The sequence below is a fragment of the Monocercomonoides exilis genome (assembly GCF_001643675.1).
Source record: "Monocercomonoides exilis strain PA203 chromosome Unknown scaffold28-1221067, whole genome shotgun sequence".
Taxonomy (NCBI): domain Eukaryota; phylum Preaxostyla; order Oxymonadida; family Polymastigidae; genus Monocercomonoides; species Monocercomonoides exilis.
In genome coordinates, this window is record NW_027150573.1 from 786,114 (window position 1) to 812,036 (window position 25,923).

The following is a 25,923-nucleotide window of genomic DNA, read 5'->3' on the forward strand; positions in this document are numbered from 1 at the left end:
GTTACAAATAATCATATATCATTTATTTGACAGAAAAGGTGAAAAATAATCGAAAATTAGATTTTTGAATCATTCATTGTTAAGTTAAGAAGAGCAAGAAATATAAGTTTTGAAATGATCTTTGGATTTGACAAATAATGAATATGAAGTGATTGCAACACAGTTTTTTGATAAAATTTAACCAACTTTTACCAAATGCAAAGATTGATGATAAATAAATAAATGAAATGATATAATTAACTGCATTTTCAACGAGCATTCAATTCATCTTCGTGAATAAGACGGAGGAAACTGACGAGGATATTGATATGGCGCCGGTTCTGAGTAATCTTTTCCTCCATTGTCTTCTCTCTGATCTTTATAATCTCTTGCATCTCTGTCACTCCTGAACATCCTGCGCTCTCTAAAGCCCCGAAATTCTCTTCCTTCTCTATCTTCTCCATATCCTCTCATATCTCTGCCTCCTTTGTCGCTTCTGCTGCTTCCTTCTTCTCTGTACTCAGCATCGCCTGGGCCATAGCTGATGTCCATCTTATCTCTTTCCTCGCTTCTGTCTCTTATGTCGCGTGCAAATATATCAGGACGAGTGGGTTTCTCAGAAGACGAAGAAAAGGCAGACAGAGAGGAAGGCGAAGCAAACGGGCGAGGCTGTCCAAATGAAGAGGGAATGGAATAGGAAGCAGATGATGTCGATGAAAACGGAGGATAAGAAGAAGAAGAAGAAGAAGAAGAAGAAGAAGAAGAAGGAATTGTAGCTTGTTCGGTTGTTGATTTGGAGGACATAGTTGATGTGTTATCAGCAGCCGTAGAAGATGAAGAAGGAGCAGAAGTTGAAGAAGAAGAAGAACCTGTTGATGCACTTGTTGCCGGAGCAGATGAAGCAGCAGCAGTAGCAGCAGAGGCGGCAGCAGCAGAAGTCAGAGACGGCATCAGCATTGACTGAATAGCATCGTTCAGTTTGAGCGGGGCGTCAGTCACTTTTGTCTGCAGAGCACACAGCATCACCATCTCAGGCGACGGGAGGAAGCCTTTGTAGGACGAAAGAGGTGGGAGGACAGACAACAGACGCTGCGCAAAGAGAGGAAGATGAGACGAGGAAAGAAGAGAGGCAGAGGTTGTTTTTGTGGGATTTGGCTGTGGGGGTGCTGAAGTTGAGGTTGTCGATGATGTTGAAGAAGAAGAAGAAGAAGTAGAAGAAGAGTTTTTAGAAATTTCTGTATCAGATGGAGAGAGAGATGATAAAGGTGAAGGTGAAGATGAAAGTGAAGACGATAAGCCAGGCAGTGAAGGACGCAAGGGATTCAGATGAGATGAAGTGCTGTCTTTGTGAGAGACATAGTAAGTGTATGACGGGAGCATCTGCAGCATGGACGATGGCACCGACTGCAGTGTTTGTGGCTGAGATAAAGCAGAAGACGGTGCAGGCGACGGCGGAAGCGGCTGAGGCGTGTAGAGAGAGACAGGGAAGAAGAGAGGAGGCTGAAGAGGATGCTGCTTGGTGATCTTGTTCTGGATGAGAGACAGCTGCAGAGCAGAGATCACTTCACGTGCTGTGAATGGCCTGTCTGGCGAAGGGCGACGGCCTAACCGCAGAGGAGGTGGGGTGTGTGGATTGGACGATGAGGAGGAGGAGGAAGAAGAGGAAGAAGAACCCGACGAGTTTTTCTCGTGTCCGCTCAGAAGAGAAAGCTTTGTGCAGAGCAGACGCCGATCCAGCCGCTCTTTTCTGGCTTTGCTTTCGTCGTCGTTGCTGCCGTCGCGTTCGAGTTCCAGGCGCGCTCGCTTCAATTCGGGGCTTTCGAGTTCTTTGAGGTCTGTTTGGAGTTAAAAAGGGGAATATGTTTCAATGATACACACAGAGAGATAGAAGAATATATTAATATTATTTATTTAAAAAGAAAAACAGAACAAAAAAATAAATATTTACCATTTTTACATAGAAACACAATAATAACACAATACCTACACCATCTGCCTGGAGTGTGGCGTCCAGCTGCTGGTACAAGACAGGGCGGTACACTGCCAGCGACGAAGGCAGCGGGTAGCTGTACGACTGCAGCTTGCGCTTCAGTTCCTGCGGTGTGGAAGAACAGACAGCAAACACAACAGACAGCGAAGACGACAGCGTTTCAGCGGTCGACGAAGAAAGCGGCGTCTTCCCAGGCGTCAGCTGGGCGAACGTGAGCAGGTCTCCTTCTTCGCACCTGCTGTCTTCAGCCAGCTTTTGCTCAGCTGACACTCCACTCGAAGACACAGACGAGGAAGAAGTAGAAGAAGCAGTCGAGGCGCCTCTTTTCAGCTCTCTTTGAGTGTCCTTCGCTGCTCCTTCTGTTCTGTTTTCGTCGCCTCCTTTCCGCCCACCCCCAGAAACACTGCTGCCAACACCTGCATTTCCTGCTTCTTCTGAACAAACAGAAATAACTGGGCGCAAAATCCCGTCTTTTCCTATCAAAAGCTTTCCTTGCTTGGCCTTTCGGTAGTTCTCTTCTGCTGCTTCTTCGTCGATGCTGCACTGCCACTCATTTGTCTTCCTCTCATTTTGCCTCCGCCTCTTCATCTGCTCCTCAAACTCAACATCCCAGTCCCATTTTATATCCTCTTCGTCTTCTTTGCCGCCTCTTTGATTCTGCTGCTTCTGCTTCATAAACTGGTCTTTTTCTTTCCCTTCTCTATCTCTTTCCTTCTCTCTCGCTTTCTCTCTCTTCTCCCTCCTCTTCTCTTTCATCTTCATCATTTCCGCTGCTCTTTCCTCGTCTGTCAAAATTATCCCACCAACACCCCCTGCCCTTCTGTTCTCTGCACTTTCTCCCAGATCTGCTATCCCTCCTTCGCTATCGTCCTCCTCGTTGCCATACTCCTCCATGTCTTCCTCTTCATACCCTGCTTTCTCTTTATTCCTGCCTCCTCCTCCTCCTCCTCCTCCACTGCCTCCTCCTCCTGCATTGCTGTCCTCCTCCTCTTCTGCTGTCTTCTTCTGCCGCTGCCTCACCTCCATCGACACAAACTCCTCGTCGCTGCACGGGGACAGCCCCATGAACTGGTATCTTTGCACCAGCCTGCGCCCAAGCGGAATCGACAACGGATAAGATGACGTAGCCAGCGACTCAGACATCACACGATCCACAAACTTCTGCTCCTTCCCACCCTTCCTGCCTCCCCTCCGCTCTCCCCGCAGCCCAAACATATCGTCCTCGTCTCCGACGTTGTCTGCATTCAGATCATCGTCTCCTCCCCGCGCCTCGTCGTCGCTCTCATCCCCCATGCCCAGGCGCTCGCTCGCCAGCTGCTCCTCAGCCAGCATGTCCAGCCCGCCTTGCCCGCCGTCCTCCAAATACGCTCCGCTCGCAACGCCTCCCACCGCCACAGCCATCCGCTGCTCCAGCACCTTCATCCTTTCGATGCTCCCCAGCCGCTTCTCCATCTGCAGATACTCGCTCCACACACTCGCTATTTCTCTCTCGTTCAGCACACTCAGCTTGCTGTCTGGCTGTTTTTGCTCTGAAGCTGAAGCAGATGTTGCGAATGCTGCCAGCGAAGAAGGTAAATATGAAGAGGAAGCCATCGATAAATCATTTGAGCTCATTCCCTTTGCCAATTCATCAGCCATCGATGCAATGCCAGCTGCGGCTGTATCTTCAATATCCATTTTTGATGAGTCTTGCACAATATCTCCATCATTAGCTTTCTTCATCTGCTTGTCATCCTCATATCCATCTTTCTCGTCGCTGTAGATAATTCCTGTTCGCAGTGAATCAGCAGCGTAGTCAGTCTTTTCTGCTCTTCCTCCGTCCAGCTCGTGCCGCTGGCTAAGAAACGCCTCAAACACACGCCTTGCCTCGTCGTGCCTGCCTAGCTGCGTCGACAAAAACGAGGCATGACGTATCACATAAGCAGGGTTTGAGTAGTGGAACACTTCCAACTCTCCGAACTCGAACAGGGCTTGCGCCGTGCGCTTGGACTTGTTCTGGAACAGCTCGATTTCGATGGCCGACAAGAGCAGATACAAAATAGGATGTTCGGAGCTGCTGATTGCCAAGCAGCTGAATTCCTCCTCTTTCGCCCCGTTGAAGTACTTCCTGCCTGTGACAGCAAGAAGAACACGCAGAGAGTTCAAAAACACACTTCTGGCTGCATTCATCCCTTCTGTCCGGCGCACAAAGCGCTGCAGCTGGATGAATGAAAGCGTGAGGCTTTTGAGAGCCTGCAGCGAATGCGGTTTCTCTTGACATTGCTGCACCAGACGCGAGACAAGATGCAGGAGGACACCACCGGATAATCTAACATGACCCGTATTTTCCAATGCTTCTGAATGCGCAAACGAAATAAGAAGATTCATTGGTAGCGCTTCAGTAGCTGATAAAAACACTTCATTTGCAGATTCATTCAAACCATTTCTGATTAGAAATTCTGCATATTGAAGCCAGATAGATGGATAAAAATATAGAGGATGTAGAGCAGATCGAAAAGCAAACGAAGTACGGCAAATTTCAGTGGGTAAGTCAAAAGAATTTATATTTGCTTCCTCAAACGACAACAGGCGCCTCCAAAAAAAATATTGTTCCTTTTCTTTGAGGGTATTACATGGCTTTTCTGGAATTATTATTTCTTCTATGTCGTGCATAAATGTTAGCATTTGATGTAAATGCTTCAGCGCATTTGTATAGAAAGCTGTTCCTTTAAATATATGAGCTTTTGCACAAGAACTATCTGTTTCTCTTTCCCAATCTTCGTATTGAGATTTAATCTTTTCAAGCCCAAGCATCGGAGACATAAGTGCACGATGATACACATCTCTTAATTGCTGAACTAGGTCAGGATTCTCATGTGCTTTTTCTTTCAAAAAAGTGATGTATCTTTTCCAAATTGGCATTGAATAAACGCTACTGCTAATTTTTTGTATCACATCTTCGTACAATGAAATAACTTGATTAGTATTAAAGTTCTTTTCATTCTCAAAAAATTGAATAAAACTTTCATAAAGAAAAACAGAGGTTGTTGATTTTAAGCTTGACTTTAAAAGTTTCTCAACTAATTCGATTTTCCCTTCGCTCGACTCAAGATCAATCAAACTTTTTCGAACGCATGCACATGATGGATAGAATTGTAAAAAATAACGGTAGAAAGACCTTAAGAAATTAATAAAACGTGGATCAATATCTGTAAAATCATGAAGCAAAAAACTCCATGCTTCGTTATCATAGATGTTTTTTTTAATGGAATCTTCAACGATTCTAAGTGGAATAGATGCGTTAATATCGGTTAATAATTCATTATTCATAGAAATATTGATTTCTTAATGAAAATATTTATATTATGGCAAAGTTAACTTCAGATAATTATCTTTATTGTGTGCAAGCAATTTATATGAATGAAGTCACTCCAAAAATTAATGTTTTTGTTTTATGCTCAATTTCCACAAAAAAATTAATTTTGGTTATGATCAATAGAAGAAGATGATATTGAAAATCTATCTTTTTCAAATCTGCCATTGATAAAGGAGCTCAATGCGCATATATACAGTAGAGGAGTTTTATATTTCATAAGAATGCTATCGCTTATTGAAAGAATTGAGCTTACTAAGCTTAAAAATGAATTTAACATATCAAAATAGTTTCATCATGAATTATTTTCAATTTTCAAATTGATAATTTTACCAACTTTTTTGTATTTTTTCTTTTTTTCAAATTGAATCGATTTGTTGTATTCTTGATAAATAAATAGAATTTCTTTTTCTTTTCATTTTTTGTTTGCTTTGATTGATGTTTTAAAAAACTCTTGTTGAAAATGAAATTCGCATACCCCTTTGTACACATTTAAAAATCCCAGAAATTCAATTTGTTACATTCATTTAGTCATTATTTCAGCGTAATGATGTGAAATAATTAAGCTTTAAACGGTCATTTCTCAATATCAAAAAGAAACGCACAATAATTTTAAATAGTGATATAAAATAATAATGATGAAAAATATAACTTTAAAATACAGGGTATAACTGAATGATTAAAATAGTGGATTACAAAGAATGCGAATAAATAAAAAATGAATCAAATCGACTGTGTTTTTTGTTCATTCGCAAAAACAATAAACGCAATGATAATTATAATTATAATAATAAACTATGTTGAAATAGTTTATTGGGTTTAACTTTCGAAAATAAAAGATAAAACAGATTTATTCAATAAAAAATCCATAATAATTTTAAAAAGTGATTCAAATGTTCTTGTTTGAATCATCAGAAGATATTTAAACTTTTAGACGTGTGCGCTCATTTCAATTTCGTTATCTTTTTCATCATCTGAATTTTCACTATATTTAGATCTTCTTCTTCTTCTGACAATAACAACAACAACTATAATAATAACAACAACTGCAATCACAAATACAATTGGAACGACAACAGCCACAACAATCACAGCTGTTTTTGTTTTTGGTTTTTCTTTTTCATCAGGATTGGGATCTTCGCTGCTTTTCTTCACATACTTCTCATAAACGTCCTCTGGATCAGAAGATGGATCAGATGCTCCAACAACCCACCCTGCATTTGAGTCATTGTAATTTTTGGCGAAATCGAATGCACCATTTTGTTTACTAAATTCATCAAAGTCTGGAGCGATGATGCACAATGATGCAGATGATGAGCCTGCCGAATTTGTTTCATCAATTTCCAAATTATTCTCTGTTGGAAGCGCCAAATTTGATGTTGCCTTCTTCAGTTCAATGTATATAGCTCCTGATTTGCCTTCCTGAGTAGCGCATGACTTAAATGAACATTTTTCCGATCTTCCTATTTCCACTTTGGATTTATCTGATTTTAAATCAATGAGTAGTCCTGCTGTTTTTGATTTTTTAGAAGAGATTTCATTCATTTTCAATCCTTCAACTTTGACGTCGCATGAAACACTTTCGCCGGCTTCAATGTTAATCGCAGCTCCTTCAACAATGTCCACTTTGCTTATATCCACTCCTTTTAAATTAATCTTGTTCGCTCCATTAATGTCAATTAATGGCTCGTTAAAGGTAACTTTTTCTTTTTCATCGGAACATGAAACTGAATCCAGATAAATTGAGCCTTTTGAAGCTTTCACAAGATTGATTGCAATGCTGCTGCTGCCATCAACGTTTTTGAGCATTCTTCCTTGTGATCCAGTTATTGGTCTAACAAATCGGCAGTTGCTAAGAGTTAAAGATTCTGATTCGCTATCAGCAAAAATTAAAGCAAATGGATCTGTGTTGAAGTTTTTATTAATTTTTTTAACTTCATCCAATGAGTTCGGGAAAATGAAGGCTAAATACTTAAATGTAATTGTTTGCTTGCATGTAAACAAGTTTCCTCCTGGATGAATATCGCAGTTCAACAATGCTTCCTTGTTTGCTTCAACTCCATCTGTCTTTTCAATTCCTTCAATATTTATTCCCTGAGGAACATCAAACGTAATTGAATCGACCTTTAATGCGTTTGCGCTTTTAATGATTTTCATAGAATATTGTCTCCTTTTCACATCATATTTAAATGATCTTACCATGTCAATAAATGAATTAGAAGGGTGTTCAAATGATAAACCATCATTATTCTTCAATCCATCACTTTTCAAATATCTTTCAACAGATACATCGAAATATTCTTCAGTAAAATCGATATCGTCAACACCTGCACCACCAAATGCTGCGACAACCCAGTCGTCCTGTCCTCGCTTGTATTCGCTTGCAAACTTAGTATGCATATTATTTGCAATATCTGCAATTACAGAAGCCTGAACTTCAAGATATAAGCCTGTCTTTTTCTGTGTATTGCCTGTCCCTGCTGTGCATCCGGTGAATGTCAATTTTCCGCTTGAAGGCCAAGTGAATTTTTCATAGTCTGTAATCCCATCCATTTTCAGATAAATACCTCCAGACTTCCCATGGGCGCAGGTGCATGAAGCAAATGTTGTAGTGGTTGTATCGCAGATTTCAAATGTACTGGCGAGATTGCTGCTTTCAATATACAACGCTCCGCTTTTTGCCGTTTGTGGTTCTGCTGCTGCTTCTTCTGATGCACATTTTGTAAATTTGCAGCCGTCCAACGTCACTGCGATGCCAATCTCACCGCTTCCAACAATTTTCATCACAGGGCCTGTTTTCGATGTAATCTCTGACAATTGCAAATCTTTCAAAGAAACCTTTGTCACTCCAGTAATCAAAAACGGCGATGTTGAAAACGAAATTGGATTCTCGGTGGCTGTGCCTATAACTGTTTCCATCGTCAATATGCCTGCTTCCACTTTCACAAGAGTGGTTCCTAGTGCTTGTGATTCGTCTCCTTCGCCATTTCCTCCGGGTGTCTGTTGATTCGGTCGCACAAAATCGCAGCTAATCAAACTCAGCGAAGCTGAAGCATCTGTTGCATGAATCAATGAATTTGTTCCCGTAAGTGTTCCAAACTTAAAAGAGATTTTCCTGAATTCCACTGTTTGCGTGCAAGTAAAAAGAACAGTGCCATCTGTCATAGAGCAAACAATAGTTGCCTTTGCTTCGATTTCTGTTTGGTCTTCACCTTCATTTCCCTGTTTATCGACTCCCACAACGGTGATTCCCTTTTGTTTGTTAAATGTTACAGCTTCACTTGTAGGAAATTCGTCAGTTGCAATAACTTTAATGTGATATCCCCCTTCCGCTGGATCGCCTGTAAGCAAAGTGTTTGCTTTTTCCAGAGTATTCACTGGTGTTTCAAATGTTTTCCCACTTGCATCTGAGGTGCCACTTTGACCCACATAAATAGTAGTAGGCTCTCCTGTTGGTGGATCTTCTGGATCGAAATATTCTTCAGTAAAATCGATATCGTCAACACCTGCACCACCAAATGCTGCGACAACCCAGTCGTCCTGTCCTCGCTTGTATTCGCTTGCAAACTTAGTATGCATATTATTTGCAATATCTGCAATTACAGAAGCCTGAACTTCAAGATATAAGCCTGTCTTTTTCTGTGTATTGCCTGTCCCTGCTGTGCATCCGGTGAATGTCAATTTTCCGCTTGAAGGCCAAGTGAATTTTTCATAGTCTGTAATCCCATCCATTTTCAGATAAATACCTCCAGACTTCCCATGGGCGCAGGTGCATGAAGCAAATGTTGTAGTGGTTGTATCGCAGATTTCAAATGTACTGGCGAGATTGCTGCTTTCAATATACAACGCTCCGCTTTTTGCCGTTTGTGGTTCTGCTGCTGCTTCTTCTGATGCACATTTTGTAAATTTGCAGCCGTCCAACGTCACTGCGATGCCAATCTCACCGCTTCCAACAATTTTCATCACAGGGCCTGTTTTCGATGTAATCTCTGACAATTGCAAATCTTTCAAAGAAACCTTTGTCACTCCAGTAATCAAAAACGGCGATGTTGAAAACGAAATTGGATTCTCGGTGGCTGTGCCTATAACTGTTTCCATCGTCAATATGCCTGCTTCCACTTTCACAAGAGTGGTTCCTAGTGCTTGTGATTCGTCTCCTTCGCCATTTCCTCCGGGTGTCTGTTGATTCGGTCGCACAAAATCGCAGCTAATCAAACTCAGCGAAGCTGAAGCATCTGTTGCATGAATCAATGAATTTGTTCCCGTAAGTGTTCCAAACTTAAAAGAGATTTTCCTGAATTCCACTGTTTGCGTGCAAGTAAAAAGAACAGTGCCATCTGTCATAGAGCAAACAATAGTTGCCTTTGCTTCGATTTCTGTTTGGTCTTCACCTTCATTTCCCTGTTTATCGACTCCCACAACGGTGATTCCCTTTTGTTTGTTAAATGTTACAGCTTCACTTGTAGGAAATTCGTCAGTTGCAATAACTTTAATGTGATATCCCCCTTCCGCTGGATCGCCTGTAAGCAAAGTGTTTGCTTTTTCCAGAGTATTCACTGGTGTTTCAAATGTTTTCCCACTTGCATCTGAGGTGCCACTTTGACCCACATAAATAGTAGTAGGCTCTCCTGTTGGTGGATCTTCTGGATCGAAATATTCTTCAGTAAAATCGATATCGTCAACACCTGCACCACCAAATGCTGCGACAACCCAGTCGTCCTGTCCTCGCTTGTATTCGCTTGCAAACTTAGTATGCATATTATTTGCAATATCTGCAATTACAGAAGCCTGAACTTCAAGATATAAGCCTGTCTTTTTCTGTGTATTGCCTGTCCCTGCTGTGCATCCGGTGAATGTCAATTTTCCGCTTGAAGGCCAAGTGAATTTTTCATAGTCTGTAATCCCATCCATTTTCAGATAAATACCTCCAGACTTCCCATGGGCGCAGGTGCATGAAGCAAATGTTGTAGTGGTTGTATCGCAGATTTCAAATGTACTGGCGAGATTGCTGCTTTCAATATACAACGCTCCGCTTTTTGCCGTTTGTGGTTCTGCTGCTGCTTCTTCTGATGCACATTTTGTAAATTTGCAGCCGTCCAACGTCACTGCGATGCCAATCTCACCGCTTCCAACAATTTTCATCACAGGGCCTGTTTTCGATGTAATCTCTGACAATTGCAAATCTTTCAAAGAAACCTTTGTCACTCCAGTAATCAAAAACGGCGATGTTGAAAACGAAATTGGATTCTCGGTGGCTGTGCCTATAACTGTTTCCATCGTCAATATGCCTGCTTCCACTTTCACAAGAGTGGTTCCTAGTGCTTGTGATTCGTCTCCTTCGCCATTTCCTCCGGGTGTCTGTTGATTCGGTCGCACAAAATCGCAGCTAATCAAACTCAGCGAAGCTGAAGCATCTGTTGCATGAATCAATGAATTTGTTCCCGTAAGTGTTCCAAACTTAAAAGAGATTTTCCTGAATTCCACTGTTTGCGTGCAAGTAAAAAGAACAGTGCCATCTGTCATAGAGCAAACAATAGTTGCCTTTGCTTCGATTTCTGTTTGGTCTTCACCTTCATTTCCCTGTTTATCGACTCCCACAACGGTGATTCCCTTTTGTTTGTTAAATGTTACAGCTTCACTTGTAGGAAATTCGTCAGTTGCAATAACTTTAATGTGATATCCCCCTTCCGCTGGATCGCCTGTAAGCAAAGTGTTTGCTTTTTCCAGAGTATTCACTGGTGTTTCAAATGTTTTCCCACTTGCATCTGAGGTGCCACTTTGACCCACATAAATAGTAGTAGGCTCTCCTGTTGATGGATCTTCTTGATCTTGATTTTGTAGGTAAATTGATGTTATTATCAAAGTAAATTTTAATATATTTATCATTTTAGATTTTATCAAGTTCTGGATCAATTTCTTTGTGTATTTTGTATTTAATTTACTTTGTATAAAGGTTATTATTTATTGTTTTTTTTTCATTTAAGGTTTGAGTGAATTGTGATAAAAATTTTTGATCAGTCAGTGTTTTTCGTTTTTTTTAAAAGAGTTAATTTTGGTTGTTAAAGGCTTTCTTTATAATATAGTTATTGATAATATTTTCATTGTTTTGAAAAAAGTGTCATTTAATTTAAATTTAAACTTTTTTGTTTGTTTGACCGTTTCGAAATGAATAGTTTTCAGAAAAAGCAAAACAATTAGACGAATATCAAATTGTCACACTTATGCTGATTTTTTTTTTTTTTTTTTTTTTTTTTGTTTTGTTTTGTTTTGTTTTGTTTTGTTTTGTTTTGTTTTGTTTTGTTTTGTTTTGTTTTGTTCTATTCTTAATTTTTTTTTTAATTTTTGAATTATAATTATTATTTTTTTAAACATTTATAATAAATTGTTTTTTCAGATTAAACTGAAATACAGTGAAGCTCGGTTATTATCACAATCCATTTTTCACGATTTTTTGCAATTATAATCGAACCTGATTATTACCGAAATAGTTTTTTCTTTGAATATAATTTCTTAATATATCTTTATCCAACAAAAAAGAAAAAATACAAAGAATTTCAAAATAGACCATCTTTTATGAATTTGGCAATAAATAATGCATCATTGAACGTTATCGTTAACATTGAAGCAGAAAACAACAATTTTCATGTTGAAAAAAATTTGAAAATAGTCATAAAAATACATATCATTTTTTGAAAAATTGTGATTATTCGCAGTCTTGATTAGAATGGAGGCGATTAAAACCGATCTTTACTGAATGTCTTTTTCTGATAAACTTCAAAAATTGGATTTCTTTAAACATTAATCAATAGAAATTTGCACTTTATTTTCGAAATTAGTAAAAAACGGTAATTTCAGAGTTTAATGAGTTTTTAATATTTTATTGGGGTAATTGAAAAAAGTTTTGTTTTAAAGCTTTCATAATTTTGTTGATCCTTTTTCATATTATTGTTTCGTTGAAGTTTTGATTAATATTTTAACTACAATGGGATTTGAAATAAATTAACTTTAGCGGTTTATGCCATCAGTTTAAATATTTTTTTTAGAAAAATTCCTTTTGTTTTATTTATAAATGAAAAATTTTCATATTTCGAACAAATTTCTGTACCAACTTACCAAATTTCAAAGTCATGAAAAAACAATCTCGATAATGGTTTTTTTTCCATGTTAGTGAAGAATTGTGTTTGAGAACCGAAATTTGATCGAAGAATGAAATTTTTGTTTTGTTTGAAAATTAAACAAAAGGAACTTTTCGAAAATATTTAGACAATATAAACATTTTTATAAAGCAAACAACAAAAATGAGGAAGAGGGTGTGGATTGTCAACACTTATTGTTTGATTTCTATATTTATTTTTGTTATTATTTCAGTATAATTTTTTCAACACTGCATTTTTTCTTCTTGTTCAGTGTTTTGCGTATTTCAAGGATATAAGCGAATAGTGTCTCAAAATTGCATTTTTTTGAATTTTCGAACCTTTGAGCCATGAAAAAATAACTATTTGTGTCAGAAATATCAAAAGAAATAATGTTTGCTGAGGTTTGTTGTTTTTTAAGTCAATTACACGCAATTAACGAACACTCCTTTATGTTTTATCAGTTAGAGAATAACAATTGACTGTCATTGAAATATTTTGAACTTTTCTTTTTTTTCAATGTCTATTTTTCCATCAGTTCCTATTTTTGTTTTTAATTGGTTTTTATCATTTTAATGTTTGTCATCAACAAATCTTTAACCTTTTATATTTTTTCTTCATCAATCATATAAACATGCAGAACATTTTCTTTAAAAGCGCATCCTTCTGATTATATTTGTTTCAGAAAAATACGAAATTACAAAACATGATGAAATAATAAGGATCTCTATTGTTTATTTGCAAAAAAAAGTCGGAAACAATTAATTAAAATGACAAAAACTTGCACAAGTTTTTTAATTACCTGCAGTTGTGGACAGATAACATTTTCGACGTGAGAAGTTGTTCTTCTGACCTCTCTTGGAGAAATCTCTTTGAAAGTTTAAAGAATAGTGAAAATTAAGTGGTTTTCACCTTCCCAACAAAGAGATTGTTCCTCCACTCTCTTTTTCCAAAAATCGAAAATATTCTCGATCGGATTCAGAATTGGGGAATAGACTGCATTGAATGAAATTTGATGGCCAGCCTCCTTCACAATTTCATCTGTGTGAATGTGATGAATTGTTACGTTATCTAAGGCAATAACAGAAGAATCATTTTCTATGATTGATAGAAGAAATTTTTTTGTGCAGGCCTCAAATAACTCATGGTTCATTGTTCCTCGCACAATTTCTGTGTAGTCCATTCCTTTTGTTGATATTGACGTGACAGCTGTCAAACATTGATGAATAGGAGGTGGCGGAATCAACACCTTTTCACCCATTTGTGACCATCCATATTTCCGAATGCACTCAATATTCCAGGATGTTTCGTCAATGAAGAATATCATAGCTCCATCTCTTTGATATTCGAAAAACTTTTCCACAAAAGCAATTCGAATTGTTTTATTTTCCTCTGTATTTCCGGATGAAAATCTGACTGTTATTCTTTCTAATGAAAATTGTGGATATTTCTGAGTATTTTCATTTTTTTCTGTAAGCATGCGATGAATTGTTGTTCTATCTATTGTTCTTCCTGTCATTGACATCTCTTTTGACATTTTCCTTAAAGTTGTCAATAGATCTTTTCGAAGTTTTTCTCTGATAATCTCTTTGAATTATTGATTGAATGCATTTTGCTTTCTTCCTTTATGATTTAACGGAAAGGAAATATCAATTCCGCTTCTCAATTTTGCGAGACACATTGATGAAGGTATTGTGGTCAATGCTCATTCGCTTGGATTCCATGATTCTGATTTTTCTTGGCCGTATTTCCTGCAAAGAGAAGAAAGTTTCATTCTTTTATCCAGAGTTGCAGGCGTGTAAGTATTTTTCTTTTTTTGTTTTCCACCAAATTCCACATTTCGCAGCTCCTCAATTTTTTTCTCTCTCTCTTCTTTTTCCTTTATTTGAGCTTTCATCCGTATCATTTGGTGATATTGTTCTTCCAAAGGATGAATCACAGGGCAAATGATTGGTTCAAATCAATATTCGGATAGAGGAGGCACAGTTCTTGATATTTGTTCTTTTTATTTTTTTGTTCGCTCATCCAGGATGAAAATATTGTCTTCGTTCATTATTCTTTGATCTGTATTTTTAAGAATCGGATTTTTCAAACAATTTAAATTTTCTGGATGATAGACATAAAAAAAAGGACAGATCAACAATTTTTTGTGGAAGACTGTCATTACATTCGTTTCGCACACAAATTAATATCAAATAGAAAAAAAGGGTCAGAATGGACTCAACCGACACGCTAATATTGACAGATATAATCATTTTTCTAGCACATTAAATGATCAATATTTAATATATTCTTATTTGATTTTAAAAAATTAACTTTGTTCAAATATTTAGAATCATCTTCTTTCTTATCATTAATTTACAAATATAATTGGATTTTCTTGGAAAACCCCACTTTTTTACCTTTTTCTTAACCCTAGCAAATAAAACACGAAAACAATCAGTCGTATAACGCTAAAAAATCTTCAGTTCAGAGATTGTTTAAGGAAAGAAAAAATATAAAATTAAAATGTGTGTGATCAAAATAGGTGTTGATTAGATACAATGCAGATTAAATTGAGAAATTTGAATTAATCGAGGTTTTTTTTAATAAACCTATGTTAATTTGAATAAAGACCACTTTTTTCAAATTAAAGGGCAAAAATTAAAAATCAACAAGAGATTTTAAATTAGAAAAGATCATTTAAATTAATAACAATTGTGGGAAGGGAAAATAAAACAAACAAAAAACACTGATAAAATTAAAGTGGAAATAAAAGAAAAATTGAACATTTTTTGACAGTCTTATTAACCAAACCTCGATAATTCTATGGAAGCTTGTTTTCACGCTAAAATAAAATAAATATTAAATAAATAATTTGTTAATAAAGTGAAATTATAATTTGTTTTGAGTTTTGTGTGAAGAATGATTCGCTTCAAAGATAATTTTTATAGTTTTTGCATTAATAATAAAAAGAAAACAATATAATTCTGACAATTTTTTGAAAAAAAATATTTTTCCTGCAAACATTTCATTAAACTGTAAATATTTTCACAACAAGCATTGCACAGCGATGTTGAAGTTGTGGAATCAAAGGCCAATTTCTTTTGCTTTTATCATTTCCTCAATTTCATTTAATTCTGTTGATCATGTTTTTTTCTGATGTTTCTATTTCAAAAATTAAAAAAATGATCTTTCTCTTTTTCTTTCTTAAAAAACTCCCTCTTTCTTTTCGTCTTGTAAGTCATCTTTATTTTCGTTATCAATTCTCTCTTCATTTTCATACCACATCCCCGTAAAATCTCTAATGCCAACTTCTTTGAAAAGAAGTACATTTTCTTCCTTTCGCCTTTGCATCTATTTTTAGAAGCATCCCGCATTTTCTGTAATTTTTTCCTCTTTTATTTTCTCGATATCCGTTTTCCTTTCGCTCACAGAGCAGCTGGAGAAATTGCTGTTGCTCGCCGAAAACGAATTGGCAGGGGCAGATGAGGCGAATGAGATGCACCCGTCATTGGTGGCAGTCTGTTGGTTTAGCGGAGCTGAGTTGATGTTGGTGATGGTGCAGTTGGCGAGGGAGATGGAGAGGGCAGGGGAGGTGGCAGAGGAGAGGACATAGCTGGCGGGGGTGGCTGTGGAGGTGATATCGGTGATGTTGGAGGAGGTGAGAGTGAGGGGCGCTGTGAGGGAGGTGAAGTGGAAGATGCTTTGGCTGTTGAGGGTGAGACTGGTGATTGCTGCGTGGTTGATGATTGGAAGCCAGCTGTTGTATTCGGAGTTGTCAGATGTTCCTTGATTCCACTCTCTTTTTGTTGAGGTTGTTGATCCACAATTCTCAAATGGAGATTGAGTAATGAAATTACCATTGAAGAACACATCATTTCCTCTGCCATTCGTTGCTGTGTTGCCATCGAAGAAACAGAATGTGATGAATTTGAACCCGCTCATCCAAGTGAAGGTGTTTGTGCAACACAGTCCAGCTCCTCAACGTGTGGAAGATGCACTTGTCAATTTATTATTTCTAAACTGACAATCATTGATTGAAAATTGGCTAGGTTTATTATTTGGAGGGTCATAAAATGTTAACGATCCGGCTGAATTGCCACCAGTATTGGCGATACACATGCAGCTTGAAAACAAGTATTTTGCATTATTTGGCATATTATTGAGTCTGAAATACCAGCCAGTTCCACACCAATCAGTCATTTCACAAGTTTCAACTCTGTTTTCTGAGAATGTCCAAACAGAATTGGATTGAGGATTAACTACACAATTCGCTCCTCCATGTAATGCAGAACAACTTGTGAAATTTGATTTTAAGATGTTTAACTTCAACGAATGATTACAGTATAACGCTCCACCATGGCCATTACCTGTACATGAACAATTGTTGAATGAACAAGAAGTGATTGTGAGGTTAGCATTTGTGCATTCTTCATAAAGTGATCCACCATGACTTGATCCACCATTTGTATCATTCCATTCGCACCATCCAAAGCGATGTTTTTCCTGTACGAATGAATCCTGCAATCCAAGTGTTTTTCTGTCAGTTTCATTTCCTTCGTTTTCCACAGGATTATTTGCTGAAGATTGTGTTTGGTGAAGAAAAGATGTGTTGAAGGCAGAGAGTGAATTATCTGAGCAGTTGAGGGAAGTAACGATTGATCATTTGATAGTGTTCTGAATGTGTCGGAAGAGAAATCTGTTGATGAAGACACGAGAGAATAAATAGATGTGATTATGGAAATTAAATATCTGGTTGCGAGTAATCCTGAGGATGAAGAAAGATAAAAACATGGATCAACAAAAGGCAAATGGTTTATATAATTTATAACATGGAAGAAAATTGTGTTATCGAATAAATAAAAAAAAATATTGAAAAAATTATTTTTGAAAAAATTTTAAATGTTCTTTATAAAAAACGAAATCTTGAAAAGCAACCTAATATTCCTTTAAACATTAAGTATTCAATATATTTCTTGTTTATGTTTCATTATATTGTTTCTCAACAAGGCGAAAAATGTTAAACAATATCATTTGAAAATTTCTGTTGCAAAAAACTTTAAAGGCAAAGTCATCCAAAGGGAATTAATAAAGTTGACATTGAAGTTGTTGTTGATGTAACAATTATAAGAAACAATTGACAATTGTGACAAAATAAACTGAAAGTTTTCAGAAGCTTTTATGATTTGTATATTGGGAAAATTGAATTTTTAATTGCAACAATCATTCAAACTCTCATTGTGAAGCTCATATCTTCGATTGCATATGTTAGAATAACGTTTTTAACGGAGTATCGAATTGTTCTATTTTTTCGGAGAAGATTATTGAAAGATCAAATTTTTTTAAAAAAGAAAATCAAATTTAACTTCATTATTTTATATCAATCTTTCATGCTAATAATCTAACACAATCATTTTTCATGTTTTGCACATTCAATTCAAAATCGCTTGCGCATTTTAAAAATAAGCCAGTCAATTTAAATAAACAAGGGTATTTTTAAACAACCCCACAATTTTGAATTTTTTTTTCAATTTGAATAATGTGATCCAATCTGCATTGAATCTATTGATTCCACTTTGACCAAAAAAAGCTTGATAAATAGTGTAAAATAAATAACTTTAATTATATTTAAAAAAGAAAAAAAATTCTTTTTTCACATGAAAAGAATTGCGAATTTAATGAAAGAAGACAAATATATAATCTTGTCTTTTCATCAATCAATTGTCACTCGATCAACAACCAACAAATTTATGAATGTCCAATTAAAACTTGTTATGCACGAGCACATACGATTAATTTTCTTTTGAGATGAAGAAGAAAAATTAGGAGAGAATGCAATAATAAAAGAAATAACATTTGCCAGTGTATTTTGAAATCATGGAGCGATGATAAAGATAAAAAATTTGGCTATTCAGAATTAAAAATAATAAAAAAATAGTTGTGTCCAGACATAATGACTGAAACAACGTCAAAGATGAAGCATGATAAGAAGAAAATAAAGTTGAATTTCAGATCAATTTCGTCGATTCGCTGAATCTGTCTGGATCAAAGGAAAGGTGAAAGGATGGTATTGGAAAAAGATCTTCCTCACTCTTGCATTGCGAAGATTCGTATAATCCAGGATAATTGCTTGAAATAGTCGAGTTAATTTTATTCGCATCGTATGACAAATGAGACGTTTGTATTTTGGCTGTTGATAATTTTGAGCTTGTTGAAAGCAAAGAAGAAGAAGGAGAAGGAGAAGGAGGAGGAGAAGAAGAAGGAGAAGGAGGAGAAGAAGAAGAAGACGAGGAAGAAGGAGAAGAAGAAGAAGGATTTGTCGTTAAGAACGACGAAGAAGCATCCAATGGATCAGCATGCGATCGAATAGAATCTTTAGGCGATGGAACAGTCTTATTTGTAATGGAAATGCTTTTGTCAAAAGTTAATGCCTTTGAAGTATCTGGTGAAGAAAGAGCAGACAGAGAAGAGAAGGAAGAAGAATTGCCCAACGGAGATGAGGAGTTTTTATTAAATGGGCTTATTTCATGCATTTGAGAGGGCGAGACATAAACAAGTGACGAAATCGGAGGCATTTTCTCTCTTTCGGCTTCGATCTCTTTCACATGCTTTTCTCGCTCTTCTTTTTCTTTCTTCAGCTGATTGTCTTCTTCCTCTTCTTTCCTTCGCATTGACTCTTTAATTTTCTCTATTTCTGCCTCTTCTTCACGCTTTCTTTTCGCTTCGGCATAAAAATCCTTTTTCTTTCTTGTTTGTTCCTCTTCTTCTTCCTTCTTTCGAACTTCGCTTTCCTGCCTGTCTTTCTCCTTCTCCTTCTTTTCCACCATCTTCATCAGCAGCTCCATCTCCACTTTTTTCCTTTCTACTTCCTCTTCCAGCGCTCTTCTCTTTCTCTCTTCTTCTCCTCTTTCATCCAGAACCTCATTGAACGTCGCCTCCAAATTCTTTCGCTTGCGCACTTCTTTCTCCACCTCTCTCTGAAGATTGCTGATAACCCCTTCTTTTTCCTCCTTCTCGCTTTTCAGCTCCAGATTCTGCACAGCCAGCGCCTTCAGCTCTTCTTCCATTTCTTTCATTCGGCTCGACAACGACAAGTTCTGTGCGTCCAAATTTGCTGCTTCTTCATCAAATTTCTTCTGCAAATTAACCACTTTTTCCTGCATCTCTTGCAAAGTCGCTGCAAATTCCTCTTTCTTTTTGCTCAGCTTTTCTTCAACTTCCCTTTTCTCCTCTGTCAACTTCTGGATTTCTGCTTTTCTGCCTTCAGAATTGCTTCTTTCGGTTTCAAAGAGCTTGTTCAATTCATTCGCTTTCTCTTCTCTTTCTCTTTCGTTCACTTCAAACTCTTCTTTCATCTCCTTCAGCTCTCTTATTTCTTCGCTTAACTTGCAAACTTCTTCTTCTTTCTGCTTCAATTCAAACGCAATCCTTTCTTTTTCTCTATCACTTTCGTTTTTCTCCTTTTCCAATGCTTCTGCTTTGCTCGTTGTCTCTTTGATTTTCTCTCTTAACTCTCCAGTTTTCTGTGTGAAATCTCGCACACTCATCTTCAGCTCTTCTATTTCTTTCTCTTTCTCTTTCTCCTTCACCGCTCTTTCCTTCTCCCTCTTCTCTCTCTCCTCTTCTTCCTCTTCTGCTTTCCTCCTCCTTTCCTCCTCTCTCTTCCTGTTCAGTTCGCCTTGCTCGATCCGCAGCCTCTGCTCCTTCGCCAAGTTCATCGAAATCCTCTCAAATATCTGCGAAGACTGCGCATCGACTGCACACACATCTGAAAAGAGACTCGAAAGAAGCAGAAGGAGAGGGAATGGGTCAAATACAGAGGAGAGGGAGGATATGAAGGAGGACAAGTGAGAAGACAGTGGCACTGATGAAGAAGAGGATGAAGTGGAAGAAGAAGAAGAAGAAGAAGATGATGATGATGATGATGAAACATGAGGAGAAGATGATTTGAATGGAGAAGAAGAGAGAGACATTGTGTGATGTGGTGAAGCAGACAAAGATGTGCGTGAGTGAGAAGTGTATGTGATGGGAAGAGTCTGTTGGACAGTGGAATTGAAAGCAGAAAGAACAGAAGGTGATTGGTGAAGCAAATAAGGCGAAGAGAAAGAATAAGAAGAAGAAGAAGAAGAAGAAGAAGAGGATGAAGCAGAAGGACTTCCACCAGAAACAAGATGAGAAGCAGAGCGCATCGAAAGATTGGCTGGCTGTTTTGGAGAAGGCTGAGCATTGCGAGTGGGTGTGAGGCTGCTGTTTTGCATGTATCTGCTCCAACGCGAAGTCAAATGCTGCGCCTTCAGAGCAGACGGGAGGTTTGCTGCAAGCTGACTGCGAGAGAGAAGACTTCGGCTTGCTTCGTCTTTTGCTCTTTCTCGCTCTCTTTCTTTGATTCTGAATGCCTCTTCCACTTCGTCCATTGCCTCCTTCACATTCACATCATCATTGAAATCATCATCGTCGTCGTCTTCATCGTCTTCATCAATGTTCTCAAACAAGTCTTCACTCTCATCTTCCAAGTCATACACAAACGGCAGCGGCGTCAGCGTTGGGCTGACCTTCGCTTCATACAAACTGTACTTGCCTTTCTCTTCTCTGTACCTTCCATCAAAATAGCTGTCCTTATCATCATATTCTTCCCCATTCTCTCCTTTTTGTCTTCTTTCTCTATCCATCTCCCTTTCTCTCATAAAGTCTCTTTCTCTTTGCAACCTTCTTCTTCCTCTCAGCTTCTCCGGAACAGCCAACGTTGCTGGCAGCATCGGTGCTGTCTCCTTGTTCGCCTCCTTCGCCTTCAGCCAGCGCTTCGTCTCTGCATTCAGCAGGAGAAGAGGATTTTGTGTGGTTTTGAAGGGGATGAAGGGAGCAGAAGATCTGAGGGTGGAGTAAGTGGATGTGGCTGTGGCAGTTGCTATGGCTGGTGTGAATGTCGAAGAGAAAGGCAGATGAGATGTTTGTGGGGTGGACAGGATAGAAGAAGAAGTGTCTGCATTGCGAGTGGAAGAAGAGGGAGAGGCAGAAACAGAAGAAGAAGAAGAAGAAGAAGGTGAAGAAGAAGTTAAAGATGGATTGGAGTCGAAGTGAATGGTGGAAGGAAGAGGAAGCGGAGGAAGGATCGGAGGAAGAGGAGATGGCTGCACAATGTTTGAAGATAAACCAAGCTGATCTGTCAGTCTATTTGGCATCTGCATACGAGCATTAGGAGTTGAAGCATAAGCAGCAGAAGCATCAGTAGCAGCAGAAGAAGAAGAAGAAGCAGAAGGTGATGCATACGCGGAAGCGAAAGAACCAGCAAATCCTGTTCTCATCCCTCTTCCATCACTTCCAATGCTTCCAGTTCCACCAGCCTTTGCCACCAGAGCCGCAGTGGCTGGTGTCAGTCCGCCGAGTTCTTCGCCCAGTGGAGACAGCACATTCCCTGCATGCACTGCCCCCAGCACGTAGCAGTCGTAGAAGCCCAGCGCCTCCTTCGCCATTTGCATCATGATGTTCCCATACTCCTCCTCATAGCTGTCGCACTGGAGAGATTTTAACACAAGCTCTTGCTTCAGCGCTGAGATGCGGGATTTCGCACGCCGCTTCAGACGCTTCAGGAACTGCGGGTGCTGCGAGGTGAAGATCTGCTTCTGAGTGTGGAAGATCTCCCGGTTCTTCTGCTTGATCTGGTCAGACAGTGTTCCAATTCTGAATTGTTGATAAAATTAAATAAATGGGGAGAAAAAATGATTAATTTAATGAAAAGAATAATAAAATGAATAAATTCATATAAAAAATTGTTTTTATTCAAAAAAGTTGCTTCAATTAAAAAAAAATCAGAAAAAAACAATAACACACTTCATCTGCAATTCATCAATTGTATCCTTCAACCGTTTGTTCTCCCTTTTCTCATCATTCACCTTCTCAATCATCAGCTTCTTCTCCCTCTCTCTTTCTCTTTCCTTGCTGCTCTCTTTGTCTTTAAACAACGCCATCTCCTTCTCCTTCTGCTTTGCAAAGTTGTTCGCTTCTTTCTGTGCATTTTCAATCAGCTTCTTCGCTTCTTCCTCTTTCGCTTCTTGTGCTCTGAGCATTCTTTCTCTCTCTCTTTCGTATTCTGCCTTCATCCTCTCCCTCTCTTTCCTCTCCTTCTCCACCACCATCTCCATCTCTTCCTTCATATTCTCCATTTGCGTGCTCCATTCCTCCTCCTTCAGCTTCATCTGCATCTTCCTCGTCTTCTCCTTCAACTCTTCAGCTTCTCTGTAGTTCCTCTCTCTCTCCTTCTCCTTCTCCTTCATCGCCATCTCCCTCTGCAGCTTCTCTTCTGCATTCTTCTTCCTCACCTCATTCAGCTTGTCCATTAATTCGTTAATCCTCTTCTCCCTCTCCATCAGCTCCCTCTCGAACTGCTGCTCAATCACACCCACTTCGCTCTTCAACGACGCACTCAGCTCTTTCTTCCTCTGCTCCTCCCTCCTCTCCAGCTCCTCCCTCATCGTCTCTATCACCCGGCTGGCTTCCTCTTCCTTCTCCTTCTCTTCCTCCTTCATCTGCTCAATCACCCTCTCCAGCTCACTCAGCCTCAGCTCGTATTCTTTCCTCCTCTCCTTCTCTTCCATCTCATACATCTTCCTCACTTCTTCCTCTTTGCTCTTCAGCTCGCTCTCTTTCCTTCGCCTCTCTTCAATCAGCTTCTCGTTCGTCTCAAACACTTCCCTTCTCCACACCTCTGCCTGATACACCATCGCATCGTTTGTCTCCTTCTCCTTCTCTTCTTCCCTCCGCTTCATCGTCTCCTTCAGCTTCTCCATCTCCTTCCGTATCTCCTTCGCTTCCTCTTCCTTTTCGGCTATCTTTTGCGAAAAGCTGTGCAGTTTCTCTTTGTCCTTCTCTCTTTCTCTCTCTTCTTCTCTCTTCTTCTCCTTCAGCTCTGCCACATCATTCATCAGAACCCTTCTCTTTTCCTTTTCTTCTTCGTTCTCCTTCTTCTTCTCCTTCAGCATCTTCTCCAGCTCTTCGATCCTTTCCTTCATGTTCTTTGCTTCTCTTTTGCTTTCTCTCTCTTTCCTCTCTCTCTTCTCTGCCTCTTCTCTTCTTTCTTCTTCTAAATCACTCAGCATTTTCTTCAATTCCGCCATCTTTTTCTTCCCACTTTCGATTTCTTCTTTGTGTTTCCTTTTGATTTTCTCGTATTCCTCCTCTTTCTCTCTCTCCATCTTCATCTTCTCCTCCTCCATCAACAATATCCTTTCGTTCATCTTGTCATCATTTGCTTCTTCATCCCCCATCTTTCTTCTTCCTTCTTCTTCCTTCTTCTTTATTCGCAGGTATATTTCTTTGAATTCTCCTTCTGTCGCCTTCAATTTCTCCTTCATCCTTTCCACTTCTTCTTCTTTCCCTTTCATTTCTGCCTCTTTTATCGATTTTTCACTCAATAAATTCCTCAATTGTTCGTTCAATGCATTCAATTGCCTATTCAAATGCTCTTCTTCCTCTTCCTCATCATCTTCATCATCACCTTCTTCTTCTTCTTCTTCCTCCACCTTCTTTTCTTCTTCCTTTGCTTCAGTTTCTGTCTCTCTTTTCATTTTTTCTGTGTCTTTTGTGTATTTCCCTTCGTTCTTCTCTGCTTCTTCACTTTTGTTGAGAAGCAATAAAATCGTTCTATTCATCTTCTTCATCTCGCTTTTTCTGCTTCTTCGCATTTCTTTTCGAAGTTTTGCTTTTTCTTCTTCCTCTTCTTCTTTCTTCAGAATCTTCAGCTGAAGTTCTTCTATTTCTTGTCGAAGTATTTTCGCTTCTTCTGCATTTTTACTTCTGTTGAGAGAAAAACAAAAATATTATTATGAAATAAATAAATTTGATTAAAAAGAATGAAAAGTCTATCTTTGAAGCTTTTTGCCAAACTTTTCATCATTTAATTGCTGCATATGGCTCATTTCTTCTCTGTCATAGGCTCCTTCCTTTGAATCTTGGAGCCTCTGCAGTTCATTGATCTTCATTTGAGCTTCATTATTTTTAGACTGTAAAGCTTGATACATTGCTGCCCATTCAGCTTCTTTTTCTGCTATTTCTTCGCTCAACCTTTCTTTTTGTCGCTTTTCCATTCTAAGTGCATCACTTGTTTGCAGAAGCTGCTTTTGAATATTGGTAAATTCTTTGTTCATTTGAGAAATTCTTTCTTCGTTTTTTACAGATAAAGGCTGAACAACTTTTAATTGCTCTTGTAATGTTTCAAGTTCAATCTTTAGTCTTACGTTTTGCTCCTTGAGATTTTCATTATCTTCCATGCTTTCGTGAACAATTTCTTTCTGAATATTATTTTTTTTAAAAAAATTATATATATATTTTCAAAAAACATATAATTATCAAAAGTGCAAGATTTTATATGATCAGAATGTCAAACTTCTTTGATGCCTTGTTTTCGTTCCAGAAGAGCTTGCTTTAAACGATTGTTTTCTTCCATAATTGAATCAACTCTTTTATTTGTGTTTATGAGTTCGATTCTGAGATCTGACTGAATTTGCTCTTCCCTTTTCATTTTTTGTCTATAAACCTCAGATTGCATTCTCTGTTCGTTTTGCGATTGTATTAAATCGGAAAGGTTCTTTTTAATATCTCTTTTATATTGGCGAATTTCCTCTTCATGTTTTCCAACAAGATCAGCAACATTTGACATATGTTTTGCTTTTAACCGGTCAACCTCAGCTTCTGAACTCTTTTCTTGAACTTCTAATTGCGATTTTAACTCGCTAATAGAAGCTTTTAATTCTGCAATCTCAGTCAATCTTTCCTGAAGTTCAGAAGTTGTTTGTTGAGAAATTCTACGTTGCTCGGCAAGTTCTGCTAGAATTTGAGCATATTGCAAATTTGTTTGATTTGAAGATTGCCTTGATATGCTCAGAGACATTTTGTATTTTTTCTTACCCTTTATTCAATTATTAACATTTTTGATTTCACCAAACAAGACAAAATTTGAGAGTGAAGATAATGAAAGAATAAGAAAAAAATATTCATCGTAAAAATAGTTAGTGCCTGATTGAAAATTCTATCTCCACTTTTTATTTATTTATTTTTTTTTTCTCCAAAAAACAATTGATGGATTGTGAAAAAAACGTGTAACTTCCAATAATTTGTGTTGAAAAAAAGTTTCGGTCATGAATTTGAAACAAACCTGGTTTTTATGAAATTATTCGATTCTTTATGTGAAAATAATTTTTCCATATTTTTTCTAAAAATACACGTATCTTTGAAAAATAATGATTAATTCAAAGCAAAACGACTGGAAATGAAAACAATGAAGTGTGTTTTTTTAGTACTTTTAAAAAGAAACAAAATAACCTCAATTATTTCACTTGGTGAAAATTTTTTCAAATTTACTTCTTTCTGTTTGATGGCACAACCAGTCTTCAAAAAATTCACATCACTCTTCTTCCTTCTTTTCTTATACCTCCACTTTCATCTCTTTTCTCGATACTTCTTCCGTTTCACAATCCCACACTTCATTCGATCGC

General features: G+C 37.9%; 4 protein-coding genes across 4 annotated transcripts; all 4 read right to left on the bottom strand.

The window, feature by feature from the left end:
• Nucleotides 1-56: 56 nt before the first annotated feature.
• Nucleotides 57-4,870, bottom strand: MONOS_5158 (putative cleavage stimulation factor 77; the record flags this gene model as incomplete). Its single annotated transcript, XM_067875282.1, has 2 exons — nucleotides 57-1,814; nucleotides 1,963-4,870. The coding sequence occupies 2 exons, from the start codon at nucleotides 4,868-4,870 to the stop codon at nucleotides 265-267; spliced, it is 4,458 nt and encodes a 1,485-aa protein (XP_067725748.1). The 3' UTR covers nucleotides 57-264.
• Nucleotides 4,871-6,251: 1,381 nt separating this feature from the next.
• On the bottom strand, nucleotides 6,252-9,665 carry MONOS_5159 (uncharacterized protein; the record flags this gene model as incomplete). The annotated part of the gene is made up of 2 exons (XM_067875283.1): nucleotides 6,252-7,515; nucleotides 8,890-9,665. 2 exons carry the CDS (start codon nucleotides 9,663-9,665, stop codon nucleotides 6,252-6,254), a joined length of 2,040 nt encoding a protein of 679 aa, XP_067725749.1.
• Nucleotides 9,666-15,966: 6,301 nt separating this feature from the next.
• Nucleotides 15,967-16,344, bottom strand: MONOS_5160 (uncharacterized protein; the record flags this gene model as incomplete). Its single annotated transcript, XM_067875285.1, has 1 exon — nucleotides 15,967-16,344. One exon carries the CDS (start codon nucleotides 16,342-16,344, stop codon nucleotides 15,967-15,969), a length of 378 nt encoding a protein of 125 aa, XP_067725750.1.
• A 1,696-nt stretch (nucleotides 16,345-18,040) lies between these two features.
• On the bottom strand, nucleotides 18,041-25,871 carry MONOS_5161 (uncharacterized protein). Its single transcript, XM_067875286.1, has 4 exons — nucleotides 24,816-25,871; nucleotides 24,317-24,720; nucleotides 22,265-24,226; nucleotides 18,041-22,114 (listed from the first exon to the last, which is right to left on the bottom strand). The coding sequence occupies exons 1-4, from the start codon at nucleotides 25,317-25,319 to the stop codon at nucleotides 18,445-18,447; spliced, it is 6,540 nt and encodes a 2,179-aa protein (XP_067725751.1). The 5' UTR covers nucleotides 25,320-25,871; the 3' UTR covers nucleotides 18,041-18,444.
• Between the last annotated feature and the right edge of the window lie 52 nt (nucleotides 25,872-25,923).